Here is a 20,461-nt window from a genome sequence, read left to right on the forward strand (position 1 = left end):
GCCTCTCTCGTTGCGGAGCACAGGCTCCAGATGCGCAGGCTCAGTAGTTGTGGCTCATGGGCTTAGTCGCTCCGCGGCATGTGGGATCTTCCCAGACCAGGGCTCGAACCCGTGTCCCCTGCATTGGCAGGCAGACTCTCAACCACTGCGCCACCAGGGAAGCCCTCTGTAACGTCTTTGTGCCTCAGCTTGAGTCTAACAACAAATATGGCTACTTCTACCGCTATCACGGATACTGCTGTTATTTATTAAGCACTCAGCTAGAGCTAGGGAAAGTGCTAGGGGTCCAACATGCAGATCATAGTATTTTATCAGCCCAGCACACCTGGGAGGCAGGTCTTCTCATTTTCTCCGTTTTACCCTGGCTCAGAGACATTGAGTCTCCTGTGTGCTGTTACACCACCAGTCAGGGAGAGCTGGGAGAGAGGTAATGACTATGGCTGGCCCTCCATAAACAGTAGCTATTAAGATGATGGTGCTAATTCAGGAGTCCTTGGGGCATGTAACACAATGAGTGCACTGCATCTTAGTATGAGTAAGTTTATGAGATCAATTCCCTCCCTTATAACAAAGACAGTCAGCATAAAAGCTATCAGTGCTTGAGGGGAGAGGATACTTAAGGATGTGTTAGGGGGTGAGGATGTGGGAAGTGATCCCATTATTCCAAAATTAAAATTGTCCTTTTGAGAATATACTCTTCAACATTCAGCTCTGGGGGTGTGTGAAAGTGGGGAACAGGAAACAGAAGCTGACACGTTTTATCAACTCCACAAATTACCCATGGTGTGTCTTCATGTGCTGCGGGCTTGAATATTACAAGGAACAGGATGGAACATTCTTCCTCGCTCTTCCCTTAAGAGAAATCTGTTGCTGGATGTTCAGCCTTCGGGTGGAGTGTGGCATCCCACAGTGTTTCAGCGGAAAGCTGTCAGAAGAGAATAATCACACTAGCAGCGTTATCTGCTGACACGAAGGACAGGAACACACTAACTGCCTAGACTTGGCTTCTTGCCTCTTGTTCAGGCACCAAACATCCGGGATTACTGACAGCCTTCCTGAGACACCCTAGGACATACTCGATTACTCCAGCACTATTTAAATCTCTCTATATGGTGTATTGCTTTGTTTCCTCAAAGCCCACTTCTCAAGCCTTTGTATCCCAGAGACTAAAGGAATAAGAAAGAGTACGGATCAGATGTCAACCTGTGCTCTACAGAACCCGACATGAATAGGCTTAGGGCCAATCCTAAACCAAACCCCTGACCTCTCAAAAGATGAGAGGTCCAGAACCTCTCAATTTCTTGAGGCTCCAGGTAGATTAAAAAAGTAAATATGCCTAAAGAGGGCTGGCAAAACAGTTGTTTATTTTTAACAGTTTATTATAATAAATGAACTTTTTTTTAGTACAAAACAATATACAGCAATACAAGTGTGTAAAGCCTGGGATAGTTACAGTGTTCATTAAAAAATATTAAGAAATACGAATTCAGAGTGCATTTCAGGTGGTGTGGTCACAAGGTTAAGGTCGTGTGGTGAATGTTTTATGTTTTATTTTTTTCAATCCTCAGAACCTGTCTCTGTGTGTGTGTAATCTCATATCAGAAAGAAGGTTCATAGTCAAAATTTGAGGATTGCTGGGAATGTGAGTCCCTAGCCACGTGATCTCCCTGGTTCCTCTCTTTACTCAGACCTTTCTGAGAAGCTCTGCCCCGACACTGAATGTGAACTTTTATGCTTGTGTATTCATTTCCTAGATTTCCTAAGATTCTCCAAGCAGTCCATTCTCCACAAACATTAAAAACTACTTGTCTCAAAAATAGCCTACTCTATGGAACCCAGACAAATAAACAGAGCTCCTCATTTTTGAAATTCAGATTACTCTTCTTTTAAATGGTAAAAATATTTTAGCCTTTCAACTCAACTTAATGCTAAAAGCTCTTTTAAATGACTTGCTCTTTTTTTTTCAAATGTGTAATAATCTTGAAATTCTTCTTGTTTTCTTTACTTGCCACCTCTCCATCCCTATTCTAGAATCCATAAGGTTAAAAACAGGACATTGATCATTCTGAATAGGCAGCGGTCTAACCCCTACCCTGCTACTCCACAGCTGTGTGACCCTGTGGAAGTGCTTTCCCTCTCTGGTACTCAGTTTCCATATCTTGAAGACGAGATGGTGATTCCATTTCACAAGTTCCTTTTATCTTTAAAAGACTATGATTTTTCTTCCTCCCATTCTTCACTTCCTGTCAGACTGTCCCCCAAATATTTTAATATCTAATCTCCAAAGCTATTGTCATGGCGTACTGGCCTACTCTGTTAGACAAAATAATTTGCTCTTAACTACAAACAAAACCAGTACTTAATAGGTATAGATTCAGACTTATTTTTTCCCTTAACCAGATGGCAACTAAATGTTTACTTTGTCATCTTGGTGAACAGAACATTTCTGGAAATACTCAAACCACTATAAAAACTTTAAAATAAAGGAAAAAAAAAATCTAACTTTTGGCTCAGTTAAGTTGCCAGATACAGATGTGCACTGATAGTTTGAAAACACTAGATGGCGATATGAGTGCATCAAATAACAGACACATCCTTGATTGGTCCAGCGTTAAAGTCCCAATGATTGAGGGCAGAACAGGTTAATACATTCGTTAAAGAAACAAAGTCAAGTATAATCAGGTGTTGGAGTGTTAGCTAATACTCTGAATGCGTTCAGTAATCCGGTTCTTAGTGAAAGAAAAGAGCGTTAAATTAGAAATTATTTTATGCTACCGATGAGTCTATCTTCAAGCTAATTCTTGGGGCAAGAGTTGGCAATAAACACGTGTATCCCATAAAATCTAATTCATACTTTCCTCTCCATTTTTGGCTTTCGTTTTTTAAAAATAGCAGTTGTTTGGAATGGAGTGTGCCTCACATATATTATTCATAGATGAAGTACTATATTCTCATTAGGAATGTGAGTCCTAAGACGTTGGTGTTTGAAAGGGGAAATGGCTGACTTACTGTAAGCTGTTGGCTGGGCCATTATTGACTGGCAGGATCAACTGGAAGCACTTTGTTAGTGGATTAGGTTGCCCTGGAAATGCCTTCCTGAAACTCTAATGATGCACTTAAGGGAACCCTCTGGGACGGGAGTAAAATGTCTCTTTGCAGGCGTGTCTTCCACCAGAGTCCTCTTGGGATGAGATGGGAGGGGGCGGGGGCACATCCAAAGAGACTCTCTGTAAGGAAACAGCCCCAGAAAAAAGGTTGCAGGTAACAATTTACATGGAAGCTAAGCTAATGACTTACTGATATAAACCCTGGCTTTTCTGAGGGTACCAGTGCTTCGTGGATTCTTTTGAAGGAGCATCATTAATTCCAGAGAGACTGTACCTATGCATGTATGTATTTATTATTTATTTATTTATTTCCTGTGGTGGGCTGCCAGAGGGATGGAGAAGAAGGGAAAAAACAGGTGAGGGCATCTGAGAGAATATGGTTTCATCCTCTTTGGTTGGAAAAAAAAACTACTTTGTAGCTTGAACATTGGGGTCATTGGGTGTGTTTTCTTTCTTTTCTTTCTTTCTTTTTTTTTTTTTTTTATAAAAACAAGCTTTAGAGGGGCAATTTGCCCTTCCGCAGAAATTCAGTGCACGTGCGAAGGGCATGTTCGTTGATTTTTTTTAATGAAAAATCGCTGTGTTCGTCTCACCACTGGGTTGGGGGGTTGTTTCTGGGGGATGGTGGTGGCGGTGGAGGTCTGAAGACAGGAGGAAAGGGCAAAGCAAAGGCCCTTGGAAACTCCAGACTTCCGGACAGGACGGGGAGGTGGGGAGTGGCTGCGCAGCGCTGCGTCCCCGCCCCGAGCCCGGAGCGCCCCGGAGTCGCGTGCCCACGGCCGGAGCGCGGCGTCCCCGTGCAGTCCTGGCGACCTGTCAGCGAGGCGGACGTGACTCGGAGCTGCCTCCGCTTTCTCCAAGCCATATTCCTTTAAGATGATGTAATAGTCATTTCCCTGGATGGTTTCTTGCCTGCACTGCTGAAACAACAGCATCCGAACTGCACTGGGAACTGTGGAACCACCCAGCTCCGCCGCCGGAGAAGCCCGAGCCCGAGCCCCCCGCCGTCATTTCGGCGCTGCGGCGCCCGCCGGCTCCCACTTGACTGGGAACATGGGAGCCCGCTTGCCCTTGCTGGCAGGTGGGGTGGCTACGTGGGACCCCAGCAGGGCACATCTGTCTTTCTTTCTGCTTCTGGGCTTTCTGAAAAGCTTCTAAGTCCCAGTACCTCTTGCAACTCTCTTCTGTTTTAAGGATTCTTTCCAAAGGTTTGATTTTTTTTTTTTTTTTTCCTGGAGAAGCTTTGGATGAATATTTTTCTCTGCTTTGCTTCTTCAATCCAGCCACCTCTCGTCACGGTTTAACTTTTTTGTGACTTGTTTTAACTTGAGATTGGAAGTGAATATATACATACATATACACAAATATACATTTATATAAATCTTTATATATATATATATATATATACACACGCACATATATATGATTATTTTCTAAGAGCACATCTCTCTGGCACTTTTCATTGATACCTCTGTCCTTTACCTCTTTGGGATTTGACAAGCTCCAGACTCTGTGTGTGGCTGTGGATTCCGACTGCTTTGCAAATGGGTATTTCTGCGCAAGAACTGTTTCCAGCACTCACTAAGGTAAGTTCCGAGGATTATTACTTTTCCTGTCCAGACAGAAAAAAAAAAAAAAAAAAAAAAAATCCCCTTTTAGAAGTTGAAAACTGCTTATTCCTTTTTAATGCAGAAATCAAATAGAAATGTTTTAAATACTAAATGCTGGAGACAGAGGAATATGGATAAATATGTAGACACAAAATAGCTTGAGAGAAGCTACGATTTAGTTGAAGAATGGCTGAAATCAGTAGTTCCAGGGCTGCTTATGTAAAATAATCTCTCCCTCCCTCCCTCTCTCCCTCCCTCCCTTCCTTCCTGCTTCTCTCCTTCCCTCTTCTCTCTCCAGTGGTCTCTTTTTTTCTGACTCATGCTGGGTTTGAGGAAATAATTTTCTCTCTTTTCCTTCACACAGACCTCTCAGTAACTGGGGACCTGGCCTGCCTTGCCTACTGAGCTTGGGGGAAGATTGGATGCTGATGAGTTGATTATATTCCATGAAGTAATAGCTTACCACCTGCCAGGGTTTAAACTACTTTTGCAGCATCACTTCACCTGTGGACTCTTTGAAATTTTGCTTTCTTGGGGAAAAAACTGGGTAAGAGAAGGCCGTTTTTTAACAAGGTAGCATCCTCTCCCTCCCTTACAAGTTGGTGCAAAGAATCAGGCTCTGACTCCATTGAACTGCACCCTTCACATCAAAATAGAAGAAGAAGAAGAAAGGGACAATGGCTCTGAGTGGAAACTGTAGTCGTTATTATCCTCGAGAACAAGGGGCTGCAGTTCCCAACTCCTTCCCTGAGGTCGTGGAGCTGAATGTTGGGGGTCAAGTTTATTTCACTCGCCATTCCACATTAATAAGCATCCCTCATTCCCTCCTGTGGAAAATGTTTTCCCCAAAGAGAGACACAGCTAACGATCTAGCCAAGGACTCCAAGGGAAGGTTTTTCATTGACAGAGATGGATTCTTGTTCCGTTATATTCTGGACTATCTCAGGGACAGGCAGGTGGTCCTGCCTGATCACTTTCCAGAAAGGGGAAGACTGAAAAGGGAAGCTGAGTACTTCCAGCTCCCAGACTTGGTCAAACTCCTGTCCCCTGATGAAATCAAGCAAAGCCCAGATGAATTCTGCCATAGTGACTTCGAAGATGCCTCCCAAGGAAGTGACACGAGAATCTGCCCCCCTTCCTCGCTACTCCCTGCTGACCGCAAGTGGGGTTTTATTACTGTGGGTTACAGGGGGTCCTGCACCATGGGCAGAGAGGGGCAGGCAGATGCCAAGTTTCGGAGAGTTCCCAGGATTTTGGTTTGTGGAAGGATTTCCTTGGCAAAGGAGGTCTTTGGAGAAACTTTGAATGAGAGCAGAGACCCTGACAGAGCCCCAGAAAGATACACCTCCAGATTTTATCTCAAATTCAGGCATCTGGAAAGGGCTTTTGATATGTTGTCAGAATGTGGATTCCACATGGTGGCCTGTAACTCCTCAGTGACAGCATCTTTCGTCAACCAATATACAGATGACAAGATCTGGTCAAGTTACACTGAGTACGTCTTCTATCGTAAGTACCACGGGTTCTTTTTGTTTTTTCATGTGTATGGGTCCTCTTAACAGAACTATATGTCTGCATGTTCAGTCTGTGTCTAAGGAGTACTATTTTGGTTTTTTTTTTTTTTTTTTTAACCCTTGAGGTACAGCTAGAAGATTAGAGGTTATAGTCAGCTTTCATGTCTTACCTAAGACAACGTTTGTTTTTCCAGTCAAATCACAGAATGTTTAAAGGCCTCAAACATCGCAAGATGCGAATGATATTGGTATAGGTAATATGTGGAATGAAAACAGGCATGTATGTCTCTGTCAGATATTGACTTGTGAACATAAGAACATTAGAACTTAGCTGTTGGTCCACAGGAGGTTGATAGACTCAGAGTGGCTGAAGTACTGCTGTCTATTCTTTTATCTAACTTTGGGGTCTCTTAAGCTGGTTGCTGAAGACTGGCTTTCATGGGGGCGTTGAAAACACAAATGGATATTGCACTGAATGACATGATCTTGGCTAGATGGCAGTATAGACTGACGAAAGACCCCCTTCCCCCCCAACCCCAAGTCTGAAATTTGCTTTTCTAGGCTTTACAGATTTGTGATTTGATTCCTTAGCAATTTGTACTGAGGTATGAGTTGCAGTGCAGACTTAATTAAGTTGAGCTTCATTTAGGAGTCATGTAAAAGGAATGAATCCTTGAGAATTGTTAGTCACATGCAGTCATCTTCAGATAGCTGAGGTGATAGAATCACTGACATAAAAGGAAGCCAGAAGGGAAAAAAAGAAAGGAAACAATTGCACCTTTAAATTGTGCCTTTAAAGTAAGAGTTTCTTAGAGGTCAGTCCATCTGTTTAAACGACTGTACAGAATGCCTTATTTTAAGAAATGGCATTATTCTAAATATAAGCCATTGATCTCTGAAAGGAGAACAATCAATCAATCTGTAAAGTTTAGTGCTTGATGAACTGCTGATTTTCAACAGGTCTGGGAGTTGGGTGAAGTGAATTCCATAAATATGTTTCCAGTTTTTCTCTATTCTTATTTTAAGGCAAATACATAAATTTTGAGAATTAAAATATCTAAATGGCTTTACATATAAAGATACGACTGAATTTCCTGGACTGGTTTTTGCCTACAGTTGTGTTTATTCATTTGGAGATGGTGCTGGGAACCTTGGTGACAAGGCCTGTGGGAAGCCGGGTTGCTCTCTACTGGGTTATCACACATTTGGTTTTTGGAAGTGAAGACACATGGATTGTATAGAAAGAACAGCCTGTGTAGAAAAATAAAATCAGCCAGCAGTTCAGTAACGTTCTGATGTGTTGGAACAAGCATTATTTGGTCCAATATCCCTACCTATGGCCTTTATCTGTAATCTGTACCTTCCTCTATGTTGGAACTTAATTGCCAGCTTCTGCTTTCCTCCTTCTGGTGAATTTTCCACTAGTATAGAGATAAGGCTTTAGCGTTTTAGCTTTCTACAAAGGAGTCTGACATTATCTGTGTTTCTGTAGAATAAATATCTTCTAACTTTTGAGGAAAAATGCATCATAGAGTTTAAATCTAGGTGTGTGATGTTTACCTTGTTCTCCAATTTCTAATATTTGAAAGCAGCCTCTTAAGAAACTTCAGTCAAATAAAAGAAAACCTACCAGCCATAGCCCCTCAAAAAGACTACACTTGATTCTAATCACTTGCTCATCTAAATGATACCCAGAACCTGAGTGTATTTGCCTGCTAGCTCAGTGACATTTCTGTGTTCATCAAAGACTCATCCATATAACACTACGTCCTTTTTAGATTGCTCTCGACAGACTCTGTTCTCTGATCATATAATCACTTCCTTCTTTGTTGGGTTGCCGAGAGGTTGCCAAGGTTTGCTCTCCATCACTCCATGGACAGGCTAGCACAAACGTACAGCAACTTCATATTGCACAGCACATATACTGCATATGATATACTTGCCCTTTGTACCTAACAACCAGAGCTAAGTGTTAACTCTTCCTCTGTCTTAGGATCAATAAAACTGGCTGCTGCCTTTCTAAGGTGCATGACAGCTTCCGTGCAGCTGCTTAGCCATAATTATTTAATTAGAAGCTGCCAACTGTGCCTCTATAACCATTAATTCATCAAGCTGTTGTGCTCAGGTTAATGGGACAAAACTACAGGAGGTGCTCTAAAGCAGGGAGTTGCTTGTATGCAAAGATGCTCCGAGCCCTGCCAATCAACCAACTGTGAGCACCAAGCCACTGCTTGCTTTGCAGAGGGTGTGGAGCCCAGAAGCCACCACCTGCCAGCCAGATCCGAAGGGGCAGTGTGTGTCTCTGGTGAGCACCTCCCCCAACCTCGAAAAAACCAAACAACCAACCAACTAACAGAAAAGATGCTCTTTGCAGGGGAACTCAGCTTCCTCCTATGTTATAAAAATATCTGTAGATAAAGACACAGATATGTAGTGACAAACTTCTTAGGTCCAAGAAATTAACTCCAAGCAATTAGACTCTTCTAATAAAAGGGATAATGCAGAGTCACTTTGTCTGGATCCAGATCACAGTAAAAAACGAACAGCAAGAAATTAATACATTGCATATGGTGGTTGACAGTCATGGGGAAAGACCCCTTCTTCCTCTGTTTGTCTAATTTTCTTCCAGATTTTCCAAGGGGAAATTGGGAAATCTGTCAGTTATTAACAGGTTAGGTTCTTGCCTCATTCAATCTTCATGTGGATCTAGAATTGATGGTCAACATCAGGCAGTTTTGACTGAGTGTTTCGTTATTGCAGAACTACGAACAATTAAAGTCAACCCATGTTTGTGTGTGTTCAAAAGGGCAGCAAGGAAGGTGTTTGTCTGCGTTGCTTACACACCAAAATATGAGATACTGTGGATTATGATTCACTTATCAGCAACTGAAAAAATGTGAGTGATATAGAAAGTAATGTCTGTCCTAGGATTGCCTCACAAAGTATTTTAATTAAAAAAAACGAGAAGGTACTTTTCCACCTTTCTCACCCACCTAGGTAAATAATTACCTCTGTTTTCTCTCCGAGTGTTATATGGAAGGCAATATCATAAACATCAGAGGATGCCTTCTTGATTCACCTCTAGATGAAATGAGAGCTAAGTAATTTGGAAACGAGAAGTCCTGATATTGAACTCAATAGCCGTTCACACCACTTAGGAACAAAATCACAGGTGCATGGAAATAAATGAGCCTCTTATTAGCCCTCTTCCAGTGCCCTAGGGAAGCTTGCTCTTGGTTGGAGAAAATTAAGTACATTTCCTTAATCCTACTCATGAGTGAGTTACTTCAGACAAATGCCTGAAACCATTCAGATTCAAAGGCATTTGCCTCTAATAGAACTGTGATAACATGACCACAAATAGGGAGTTTAATTCATAAGATCCAAAAACATAAACTCTAAGTTCTGTGAATTACGGAGCCACCAATTCATTGCCTTTTCAACAGATTACTGCTTGTAGGTGCATTTTAACCTTTTTTCTCTTTACTTGGTTTTCTTAAATTTAAAGGGTTGTTTCCACAAAAGTTTCTAAATTGCTTTATGTACACAGTATATATCTTCAGGGTGGTTGATTGAGATGGAGTGTTGGAGAAAAGCAGATCAGGAAATGATTTCTCACTTAGAATTCAGCTGCATGACCTTGTATTGGGAAGAAATGGTGGTTCTGGCCATTGTGAATAACTTACCCAGTTGATTTTAAAAGCTTCCATAAGAGGGTGTGTTTTTAAAGGAAAACAGGTGGAAAAGCATCTATCTTGAAATGGTTCTAGCTCTTTTTTTCCTGTTTCCTCAAAAGTTACCAATGATAGCTTCAATTTTTATTGTCCATGGAAATATGATGTTGCCACATTCAAAATGAAGCCACAGAACAATGAAGTCCAAACTGTGAGGGTCTGGTCTTTACCACACCTGCCTCTCCTCTTTCTGTGATGTTTTTCTGTCTTTTCCATCTAAGATATTCTCTCTTCCTCTTGCTTTAGTCATTCCTGCTTTCAAGTTCTCTCTCTATGCCATAATGAAGACCTCAGTAAAAATTCTGTTCTGTCATTTTATTTAGAATATTTTCAAGGCATGGTGTTACTTTTTTCAGAGGTTTTTATAAATAAGAAACCTTTTCATAACTGTGGATCCAGTGACTTTGTATCCCAAAGGGAGTGTTCTTAAGACTTGAGCCTTCTTAATTTATAATTTAAATATATAGCATAATCTAAGTATAAAGCTTCAACATGAAGTTGGTTTAGACCCTGCTTGGGCAGATATTGGATGGTGATGATGATGATAAAAGAAAGGGGTAGTGGGTATCATTTTTTCTTATCTCTTTAAGATGCTGTTCTCCGACCATTGGCTCAACGTAACAGGGATATAAGCATGTTAGTAAAATATCCTATTATGCCGTTTTCACTTTCATGCCCAACAAGATATATTACCTGAGCCCAATTCCTTGTAGGAGATGATTTGAATCGTTTCTTCCTAGGTCTCTGGCATCCTGAATGAATTTGGCAGCAAGTGAAGTGTCAGTATGTAGGCAGAAAGGGGGGGATCTCTGTGATTGCCCCCAAGTGCCTCAATATATTAAAAACGTATGTGTACGATTGGAAAGAGAAGACCAAATGATTTTGATAGCCTAACGAGGTTTAGATCTTACCAAAGGAATTAGAGATAGAAATAGCTGAGAATGTGCCACAGAGCTCCATTTGGAACACCTCCAAACACAAACCATGGAGAGGAGTGACTGGGCATAGAAGAGAGTGCCAGTCTGATGCACAGAAAACAGTTCTTCAGAAATGTAGGAGTGATCTCAGTCTCTGCATCACAGCTGACTATTGCTCTTTTTCTTTGGTCTTTGCTCTAGCTTTCCTCAAATACTGCGTTTCTTGGCAAGTCAGCTAAAACATGTTAGTATGGAAATTTTCAAACACATCCAAATGTAGAGAAACCCAGCTCCAAAAATTACAGTGATCATTACAAGACTAATCTTGGTTCATATATATTCCTACCTAACTTTCTCCTCTGTCTGCACTGGATTCTTTTGAAACAGATTTTAGAAGTCAGTCATTTCATTCATCCACAAACACTATACTATATGTTTCTAAAATAAAATGAATTTTAAGATACGTAACAATACCATTATCACATACAAAATTAATAGTTCTTTAATATCTTCTAATACCTAGTTGGTGTTCAAACTTCTTTGACTTTCTCACAATATTTTTTTTAAAGTTGTCAAACTCTTGTTTGAATCAAGAGTCAAATGAGGTCCATCCATTATCTTTTATTGCTATTTATTTTCTCTTTCAAAATTAAAAAAATATTGCATATGGCATATACCACAAAGTGGCAAAAATCTTAAATGTCTTTTAATTTCTCCCTCCCTCCCTCCTTTTCCCTTGCGCCCTTTTTCTCTCTCTTCCTCTCTCTTTCTTTGCTTTTTCAATCTATTTGTTTGAAGAAACCAAGTTATTTTTCATGGCGAATGTCTGGCACTCTGGGTTTCGCTCATCCATCTCTGTGATCTCTGTGATGTCATTGACACATTTTTTTTCTTACCCCTGTATTTTCTGTAAATTTGTTAGAGCTAAACACCAGATTCTAAGGCTTGATCAGATTCAGGTTCAGAATTTCTTGCAAGAAATCTTCACAAGCGTTGGCAGGTCCATTTTTAATTTGCTTTGACAGATTGAAATGCTATCTGCTTTGGAGGCAAGGGAGGGACCTCTCCTTATTGTTAGTTTTTCTTTTTTTTTTTAATGAAATTCTCCATTTTTAAAAAAATTTATTTTATTTATTTTTGGCTGTGTTGGGGTCTTTGTTGCCACGTGTGGGCTTTGTCTAGTTGCGGAGACTGGGGGCTGCTCTTCGTTGCAGTGCGCGGGCTTCTCATTGCAGTGGCTTCTCTTGTTGCGGCGCACGGGCTCTAGGTGCACAGGCTTCAGTAGTTGTGGCGCGTGGGCTCAGTAGTTGTGGCTCGCGGGCTCTAGAGCGCAGGCTCAGTAGTTGTGGCACATGGGCTTAGTTGCTCCACGGCATGTGGGATCCTCCTGGATCATGGCTCGAACCTGTGTCCCCTGCATTGGCAGGCGGATTCTTAACCACTGCGCCACCAAGGAAGCCCTGTTAGTTTTTTCATGATCATCATATGGACAAATAGCAATTGGGATCTGTTCTCTCCATTGTTCAAGTTGATTCTGATGATACAGCAGGCAATAAAAGAGGCTCCAGTTTTTCTTTCTAGTCATCCAAGAACTATCTAGTATTCCACTGCTGTTATTGTCATTAGGCCGGGCTACCATCAGGGGTGCAGTGAACCTACCAAGATGTGCACTGGCTCCTGTTGACTGGGAGGAAGAATCATTCTGAGTGGGAAAGTTTGCCTCCTGGCTATTCTAACTTTGTATTCTGGGATTCTTTCAACTGTGCAGAAGTTCCACTGAACTCATCGTGTACATTCCCAAACCTCTTCTCTCCTTGTGTTCCTTATCTCAGTAAATGGATTCATCAGTTGCCCAGTTCCCCAGGGAAGAATAAAACCTGAGTGGCTCTTCTTTCTCCCTAACCATTTCTCCAATCTCCAAGTCCTATTGGTTCTTTTCCTTCATCCGTCTCAAATCCATCCATTTCTTCCCGTCTCCACTGATGCTACCCAGCCCACTGACATTGCTTTTCTAGATTATTGCAAAGAAACTGAAATTGTCCTTCCCACCCACATCTGGTGTTGTCCCCTTCAGGTCTCCTCTTCCTGCTGCAAAAATGGTGAGATTTCTAAAATGTGAGCCTGACCATGTCACTCCTTAATTAACATGAATCACAGCTCTTGGTGGAATGACCTCTGCTTCTGTCCTTAGCCTCTTCTGTTGCCCTCCCACCCGTTATGTTTTTAACCTCAGCTCTACCCCATTTCTTTTAGCTCCTGAATGCTGTTATACACTTGCTTCTTCAGTTTTGTACATAATGTTCCCTCTGCCTGGAACTGTGCCTTCACCTGCTTTGATTACATACTTCAGGTCCCAGTCTAGAGGTTCCTTTTATGGGAAGCCTTTCTAGCCCATCATATCTAGATTAGGCACCTCTTATCTGTGCTCCCTAGGATCCTATTTTCCATTACTGTGGCACAAATAATACTGTATTATACTTGCTTATTTAACTGTTCCTGTAACATTAGACTGCAAGCTCTGTGAAGGTAGGAACTGTGTCGGTCACTTTCATCATGATATACCTGGCACAGAACCTGGCAAAAATGTAGGCACTCCATAAATATTTCTCAAAGAAGGAAACTAAATGCCCACTGCAGACTTTTGTTATGGTCATAGGTGCCACTGTCTTGCATATACCATTACATTATCTCTTAACAGAAGAACTGGAGAGCAATGATGGTGTGATTGCTCTGGTGTGATTGGTAATAACGATGGCATTTCCTAACTTCCACTGAGTTCTTCAGGTGCTGGGCTAAGCACTTTAATTTTTATTTTTTGAATTTTTGAATTTTATTTTATTTATTTTTTTATACAGCAGGTTCTTATTAGTTATCCATTTTATACACATCAGTGTATACATGTCAATCCCAATCTCCCAATTCATCCCACCCCCCACCTCCCCCAGCCACTTTCCCCCCTTGGTGTCCATACGTTTGTTCTCTGCATTTGTGTCTCAATTTCTGCCCTGCAAACCGGTTCATCTGTACCATTTTGCTAGGTTCCACATATATGCATTAATATACAATATTTGTTTTTCTCTTTCTGACTTACTTCACTCTGTATGACAGTCTCTAGATCCATCCACGTCTCTACAAATGACACAATTTCGTTCCTTTTTATGGCTGAGTAATATTCCATTGTATATATGTGCCACATCTTCTTTATCCATTCATCTGTCGATGGACACTTAGATTGCTTCCATCCTGGCTATTGTAAATAGAGCTGAAATGAACATTGGGGTGCATGTGTCTTTTTGAATTATGGTTTTCTCTGGGTATATGCCCAGTAGTGGGATTGCTGGGTCAAATGGTAATTCTATTTTTAGTTTTTTAAGGAACCTCCATACTGTTCTCCATAGTGGCTGTATCAATTTACATTCCCACTAACAGTGCAAGAGGGCTCCCTTTTATCCACACCCTCTCCAACATTTGTTGTTTGTAGATTTTCTGATGATGCCCATTCTAACTGAAGTGAGGTGATACCTCATTGTAGTTTTGATTTGCATTTCTCTAATAGTGATGTTGAGAAGCTTTTCATGTGCTTCTTGGCCATCTGTATGTCTTCTTTGGAGAAATGTTTATTTAGGTCTTCTGCCCATTTTTAGATTGGGTTCTTTGTTTTTTTAATATTGAGCTGCATGAACTGTTTATATATTTTGGAAATTAATCCTTTGTCCGTTGATTCATTTGCAAATATTTTCTCCCGTTCTGAGGGTTGTCTTTTCATCTTGTTTGTAGTTTCCTTTGCTTTACAAAAGCTTTTAAGTTTCATTAGGTCCAATTTGTTTATTCTTGTTTTTATTTCCATTACTCTAGGAGGTGGATCAAAAAAGATCTTGCTGTGATTTATGTCAAAGAGTGTTCTTCCTCCATTTTCCTCTAAGAGTTTTATGATGTCCGGTCTTACATTTAGGTCTCTAATGCATTGTGAGTTTATTTTTGTGTATGGTGATAGGGAGTGTTCTAATTTCATTCTTTTACATGTAGTTGTCCAGTTTTCCCAGCACCACTAATTGAAGAGACTGTCTTTTCTCCATTGTATATCCTTGCCTCCTTTGTCATAGATTAGTTGACCATAGGTGCATGGGCTTATCTCTGGGCTTTCTATCCTGTTCCATTGATCTATATTTCTGTTTTTACGCCAGTACCATATTGTCTTGATTACTGTAGCTTTGTAGTATAGTCTGAAGTCAGGGAGCCTGATTCCTCCAGCTCGGTTTTTTTCCCTCAAGACTGCTTTGGCTATTTGGATCTTTTGTGTCTCCATACAAATTTTAAGATTTTTTGTTCTAGTTCTGTAAAAATGCCATTGGTAATTTGATAGGGATTGCATTGAATCTGTAGATTGCTTTGGGTAGTATAGTCGTTTTCACAATATTGATTCTTCCAATACAAGAAAATGGTATATCTCTCCATCTGTTTGTGTCATCTTTGATTTCTTTCATCAGTGTCTTATAGTTTCTGAGTGCAGGTATTTTACCTCCTTATGTAGGTTTATTCCTAGGTATTTTATTCTTTTTGTTGCAATGGTGAATGGGAGTGTTTCCTTAATTTCTCTTTCTGATCTTTCTTTGTTAGTGTATAGGAATGCAAAAGACTTCTGTGCATTAATTTTGTACCCTGCAACTTTACCAAATTCATTGATTAGCTCTAGTAGTTTTCTGGTGGCATCTTTAGGATTCTCTATGTATAGTATCATGTCATCTGAAAACAGTGACAGTTTTACTTCTTCTTTTCCAATTTGTATTCCTTTTATTTCTTTTTCTTCTCTGTTTGCCGTGGCTAGGACTTCCAAAACTATGTTGAATGATAGTGGCGAGAGTGGACATCCTTGTCTTGTTCCTGATCTTAGAGGAAATGCTTTCAGTTTTTCACCATTGAGAATAATGTTGGCTGTGGGTTTGTCGTATATGGCCTTTATTATGTTGAGGTAGCTTCCTTCACTGGCCACTTTCTGGAGAGTTTTTATCATAAATGGGTGTTGAATTTTGTCAAAAGCTTTTTCTGCATCTATTGAGATGATCATATGGTTTTTCTTCTTCAATTTGTTAATATGGTGTATCACATTGGTTGATTTGCATATATTGAGGAATCCTTGCATCCCTGGGATAAATTCCACTTGATCGTGGTGTATGATCCTTTTAATGTGTTGTTGGATTCTGTTTGCTAGTATTTTGTTGAGGATTTTTGCATCTGTATTCATCAGTGATATTGGTCTGTAATTTTCTTTTTTTGTAGTATCTCTTTCTGGTTTTGGTATCAGGGTGATGGTGGCCTCATAGAATGAGTTTGGGAGTGTTCCTTCCTCTGCAATTTTTTGGAAGAGTTTGAGACAGATGGGTGTTAACTCTTCTCTAAATGTTTGATAGAATTCACCTGTGAAGCCATCTGGTCCTGGACTTCTGTTGGTTGGAAGATTTTTAATCACAGTTTCGATTTCATTACTTGTGATTGGTCTGTTCATATTTTCTATTTCTTCCTGGTTCAGTCTTGGAAGGTTATACCTTTCTAAGAATTTGCCCATTTTTCCAGGTTATCCATTTTATTGGCATAGAGTTGCTTGTAGTAGTCTCTTAGGATGCTTTGTATTTCTGCGGTGTCTGTTGTAACCTCTTTTTCATTTCTAATTTTATTGATTTGAGTCCTCTCCCTGTTTTTCTTGATGAGTCTGGCTAATGGTTTATCAATTTTATCATCTCAAAGAACCAGCTTTTAGTTTTATTGATCTTTGCTATTGTTTTCTTTGTTTCTATTTCATTTATTTCTGCCCTGATCTTTATGATTTCTTTCCTTCTGCTGACTTTGGGTTCTGTTTGTTCTCCTTTCTCTAGTTCCTTTAGGTGTAAAGTTAGATTGTTATTTGAGATTTTTCTTGTTTCTTGAGGTAAGCTTGTATTGCTATAAACTTCCCTCTTAGAACTGCTTTTGCTGCATCCCATTGGTTTTGGATCATCGTGTTTTCATTCTAATTTGTCTCTAGGTATTTTTTGATTTCCTCTTTGATTTCTTCAGTGATCTCTTGGTTATTTAGTAACATTGTTTAGCCTTCATGTGTCTGTGTTTTTTACGTTTTTTTTCCCTGTAATTGATTTGTAATCTCATAGCGTTGTGGTCAGAAAAGATGCTTGATATGATTTCAATTTTCTTAAATTTACCAAGGCTTGATTTGTGACCCAAGATGTGATCTATCCTGGAGAATGTTCCGTGTACACTTGAGAAGAAAGAGTAATCTGCTGTTTTTGGATGGAATGTCCTATAAATATCAATTAAATCTATCTGGTCTCTTGTGTCATTTAAAGCTTGTGTTTCCTTATTAATTTTCTGTCTGGATGATCTGTCCATTGGTGTAAGTGAGGTGTTAAAGTCCCCCATTATTATTGTGTTAGTGTTGATTTCCTCTTTTATAGCTGTTAGCAGTTGCCTTATGTATTGAGGTGCCTCTATGTTGGGTGCATATGTATTTATAATTGTTATATCTTCTTCTTGGATTGATCCCTTGATCATCATGTAGTGTCCTCCCTTGTCTCTTGTAATATTCTTTATTTTAAAGTCTATTTTATCTGATATGAGTATTGCTACTCCAGGTTTCTTTTGATTTTCATTTTCATGGAATATCTTTTTCCATTCCCTCACTTTCAGTCTGTATGTGTCCCTAGGTCTATATAGACAGCATATATATGGGTCTTGTTTTTGTATCCATTCTGCGAGCTTGTGTCTTTTGGTTGGAGTATTTAATCCATTCACGTTTAAGGTAATTATTTATATGTATGTTCCTCTTACCATTTTCTTAATTGTTATGGGTTTGTTTTTGTAGGTCCTTTTCTTCTCTTGTGTTTCCTGCCTAGAGAAGTTTCTTTAGCATTTGTTGTAAAGCTGGTTTGGTGATGCTGAATTCTCTTAGCATTTGCTTGTCTGTAAAGCTTTTGATTTCTCCATCAAATCTGAATGAGATCCTTGCTGGGTAGAGTAATCTTGGTTGTAGTTTCTTCCCTTTCATCACTTTAAATATATCGTGCCACTCCCTTCTGGCTTGTAGAGTTTCTGCTGAGAAATCAGTTTTTAACCTTATGGGAGTTCCCTTGTATGTTATTTGGTTTTCTTCCCTTGTTGCTTTCAGTAATTTTTCTTTGTCTTTAATTTTTGTCAGTTTGATTACTATGTGTCTCGGCATGTTTCTCCTTGGGTTTATCCTGCCTGGGACTCTCTGCACTTCCTGGACTTGGGTGGCTATTTCCTTTCCCATGTTAGGGAAGTTTTTGACTATAATCTCTTCAAATATTTTCTTGGGTCCTTTCTCTCTCTCTTCTCCTTCTGGGACCCCTATAATGTGAATGTTGTTGCATTTAATGTTGTCCCAGAGGTCTCTGAGGCTGTCTTCATTTCTTTTCATTCTTTTCTCTTTATTCTGTTCTGTAGCAGTGAATTCCACCATTCTGTCTTCCAGGTCACTTCTCTGTTCTTCTGCCTCAGTTATTCTGCTATTTATTCCTTCTCGGGTATTTTTCATTTCAGTTATTGTATTGTTCATCTCTGTTTGTTTGTTCTTTAATTCTTCTAGGTGTTTGTTTTGTAATTCTTATAGGTCTTTGTTAAACATTTCTTGCATCTTCTTGATCTTTGCCTCTACTCTTTTTCCGAGGTCCTGGATCATCTTCATTATCATTATTCTGAATTCTTTTTCTGGAATTTTGTCTATCTCCACTTCACTTAGTTGTTTTTCTGAGGTTTTATCTTGTTCCTTCATGTGGTACAAAGTCCTCTGCCTTTTCATTTTGTCTATCTTTCTGTGAATGTGGTTTTCATTCCACAGGCTGCAGAATTGTAGTTCTTCTTGCTTCTACTGTCCTCTCTCTCAGGGTTAAGCACTTTACATACAAATTGGAATTCTCCCTGAAAGATGCTCTGCTCTTAGCACCTGCACAAAGATTCTAGCTCTGGGGAACTGGGAAAAACACTTTACCAGCAGCGAAGTCTCCTGTGGTTTCCTTTTAGTTGATTCACCTAAGCAGGAGCAAATTGAAGCTGTGAGGGGGTGGGTGGGCAGCATTTAAGGAACAACCCTAGGAGGGACTTGGGATTCAGAAAAGTGCTGCAAAATTGAGAGAATAACCTCAATAGGAGAAGAGCTCTGCTAGAATGCAAAGTGTGCTGTGAGGCTGACCAGGTTGCCTTCTTAATCTTCTTACTGCTAAAGGATTCTATTGATATTTCCTCCTTCCCTCCTTTCTTACCACGTTAACGATCATTCCTTAATGCCAGAGGCAACGTAACATGGTGGTTTAGAGCCTGGGTGTTGGAGCCCACACTGCTTGAGTTTGAATTTCTAGCTGTTTGATCACCTGCAAATCCATGCCTCAGTTTCCTCACCTGGAAAATGGAGATGATAACAGTGGTACTTGCCTCATAGGGTTGTTACGAGAATCGAATAGGTTGCTCTATATAAAGTGCTGATGACAGCACCTGGCACCTAGGCAATGCTATGGAAATGTTAATAAATAATTACAAGGACCTCTGAGAATACTGACATGACAAGATACAGGTCCTTCCTATAAAAAACTTACCTGATTCTTTATAATAGTCCTCTTGGATACTTTGTTCAGTCTGTTGATTCTATGCATGTTAAAAAAACAAAAACATCTAGAAGTAACTTTTAAAGAGGAAATTCAAGCTATTGATTTTAATTGAATCTGAATAAACATAAAAGTAAACCCTTCAGAAAGCTTCCAATTGCAGTAACTCTTTTCTTCCCCCTGGCTATTCCATAATGCAAGTCATTAATAATGGCTTTTCTCCCTACCTTATTTTCAATTTGTGGTTTTTCAGAACCTGGGAGAATATGTGGTAGCATTGAAAATTAAGAATATAATTTAAATTATATATTCAGTCACTGCAGAATTAGAATAACCTTTTAGGAGTCTCAGCCTAGAGAGAATTCTTCATGGTGACAGAAAATGGTTACTGAGTATGCCTCCGACAATAAGATCATTTAAATTGCTCCAGAAATGAAAACAAGACATTTTTCTTCACACCATGAGTAGCTGTTCTGTGTGGCTTTGAATGGAAACAAGACTGCTAATGGGGGCTGTTGCTGCGTGACCCAGTCAAAAGCTGCCCCATGTGAAGAAATTCATACTTTTCTACTTTCATTCATCTAGCCCATTCTGAAGCAGAAAGTTCTAATAATTTCCACACCCCCGTTTACAGCGACCTTTTATTCTGAGCGTGTCTGATATAATGTGATGGTGAACTAGTTACATTGATGAAAATAGGAGGTGACCCATTCTTTATATATAACTTGGTGCACAAGAGCCTTTGGGACTGCTGTATGTTGTGTTTTAGACAATATTGTAGCCTGTGGATTGACACTGCTAGGCCCCTACCTAGAGAAGGGGAGAGCTAGGCTCTGGTAATGGTGATTTTTCTGTGAAGGGAGCTTTCTGTGTGTGGAGCAGCAGAGAAATTCTAGTGACTGGGGTAAGGGAAACGGGGTGTATGACTGTTAGGGTGTGGCAGAGGCATAAAATCAAAACCAAGGGAGTA

At 40.0% G+C, this 20,461-nt stretch overlaps 1 protein-coding gene and 1 long non-coding RNA gene across 2 annotated transcripts in view; one reads left to right on the forward strand and one right to left on the reverse strand.

Annotated features, from left to right (window-relative positions):
* Positions 1 to 20,461, reverse strand: part of LOC309624593 — a 1,127,080-nt gene that overhangs the window by 1,061,321 nt on the left and 45,298 nt on the right. The window lies entirely within an intron of this gene.
* The window catches only part of KCTD16 (potassium channel tetramerization domain containing 16), a 277,777-nt gene continuing 261,178 nt past the window's right edge, over positions 3,863 to 20,461 (forward strand). The window contains exons 1-2 of the mRNA XM_082382750.1: positions 3,863 to 4,693; positions 5,082 to 6,226. Coding sequence (XP_082238876.1) covers positions 5,395 to 6,226 — 832 coding nt within the window. The 5' untranslated portion in view covers positions 3,863 to 4,693; positions 5,082 to 5,394. The remainder of the gene's footprint in view (positions 4,694 to 5,081; positions 6,227 to 20,461) is intronic.

The sequence above is a fragment of the Balaenoptera borealis genome, assembly GCF_965194805.1.
Source record: "Balaenoptera borealis genome assembly, chromosome: 2".
Classification (NCBI taxonomy): domain Eukaryota; kingdom Metazoa; phylum Chordata; class Mammalia; order Artiodactyla; family Balaenopteridae; genus Balaenoptera; species Balaenoptera borealis.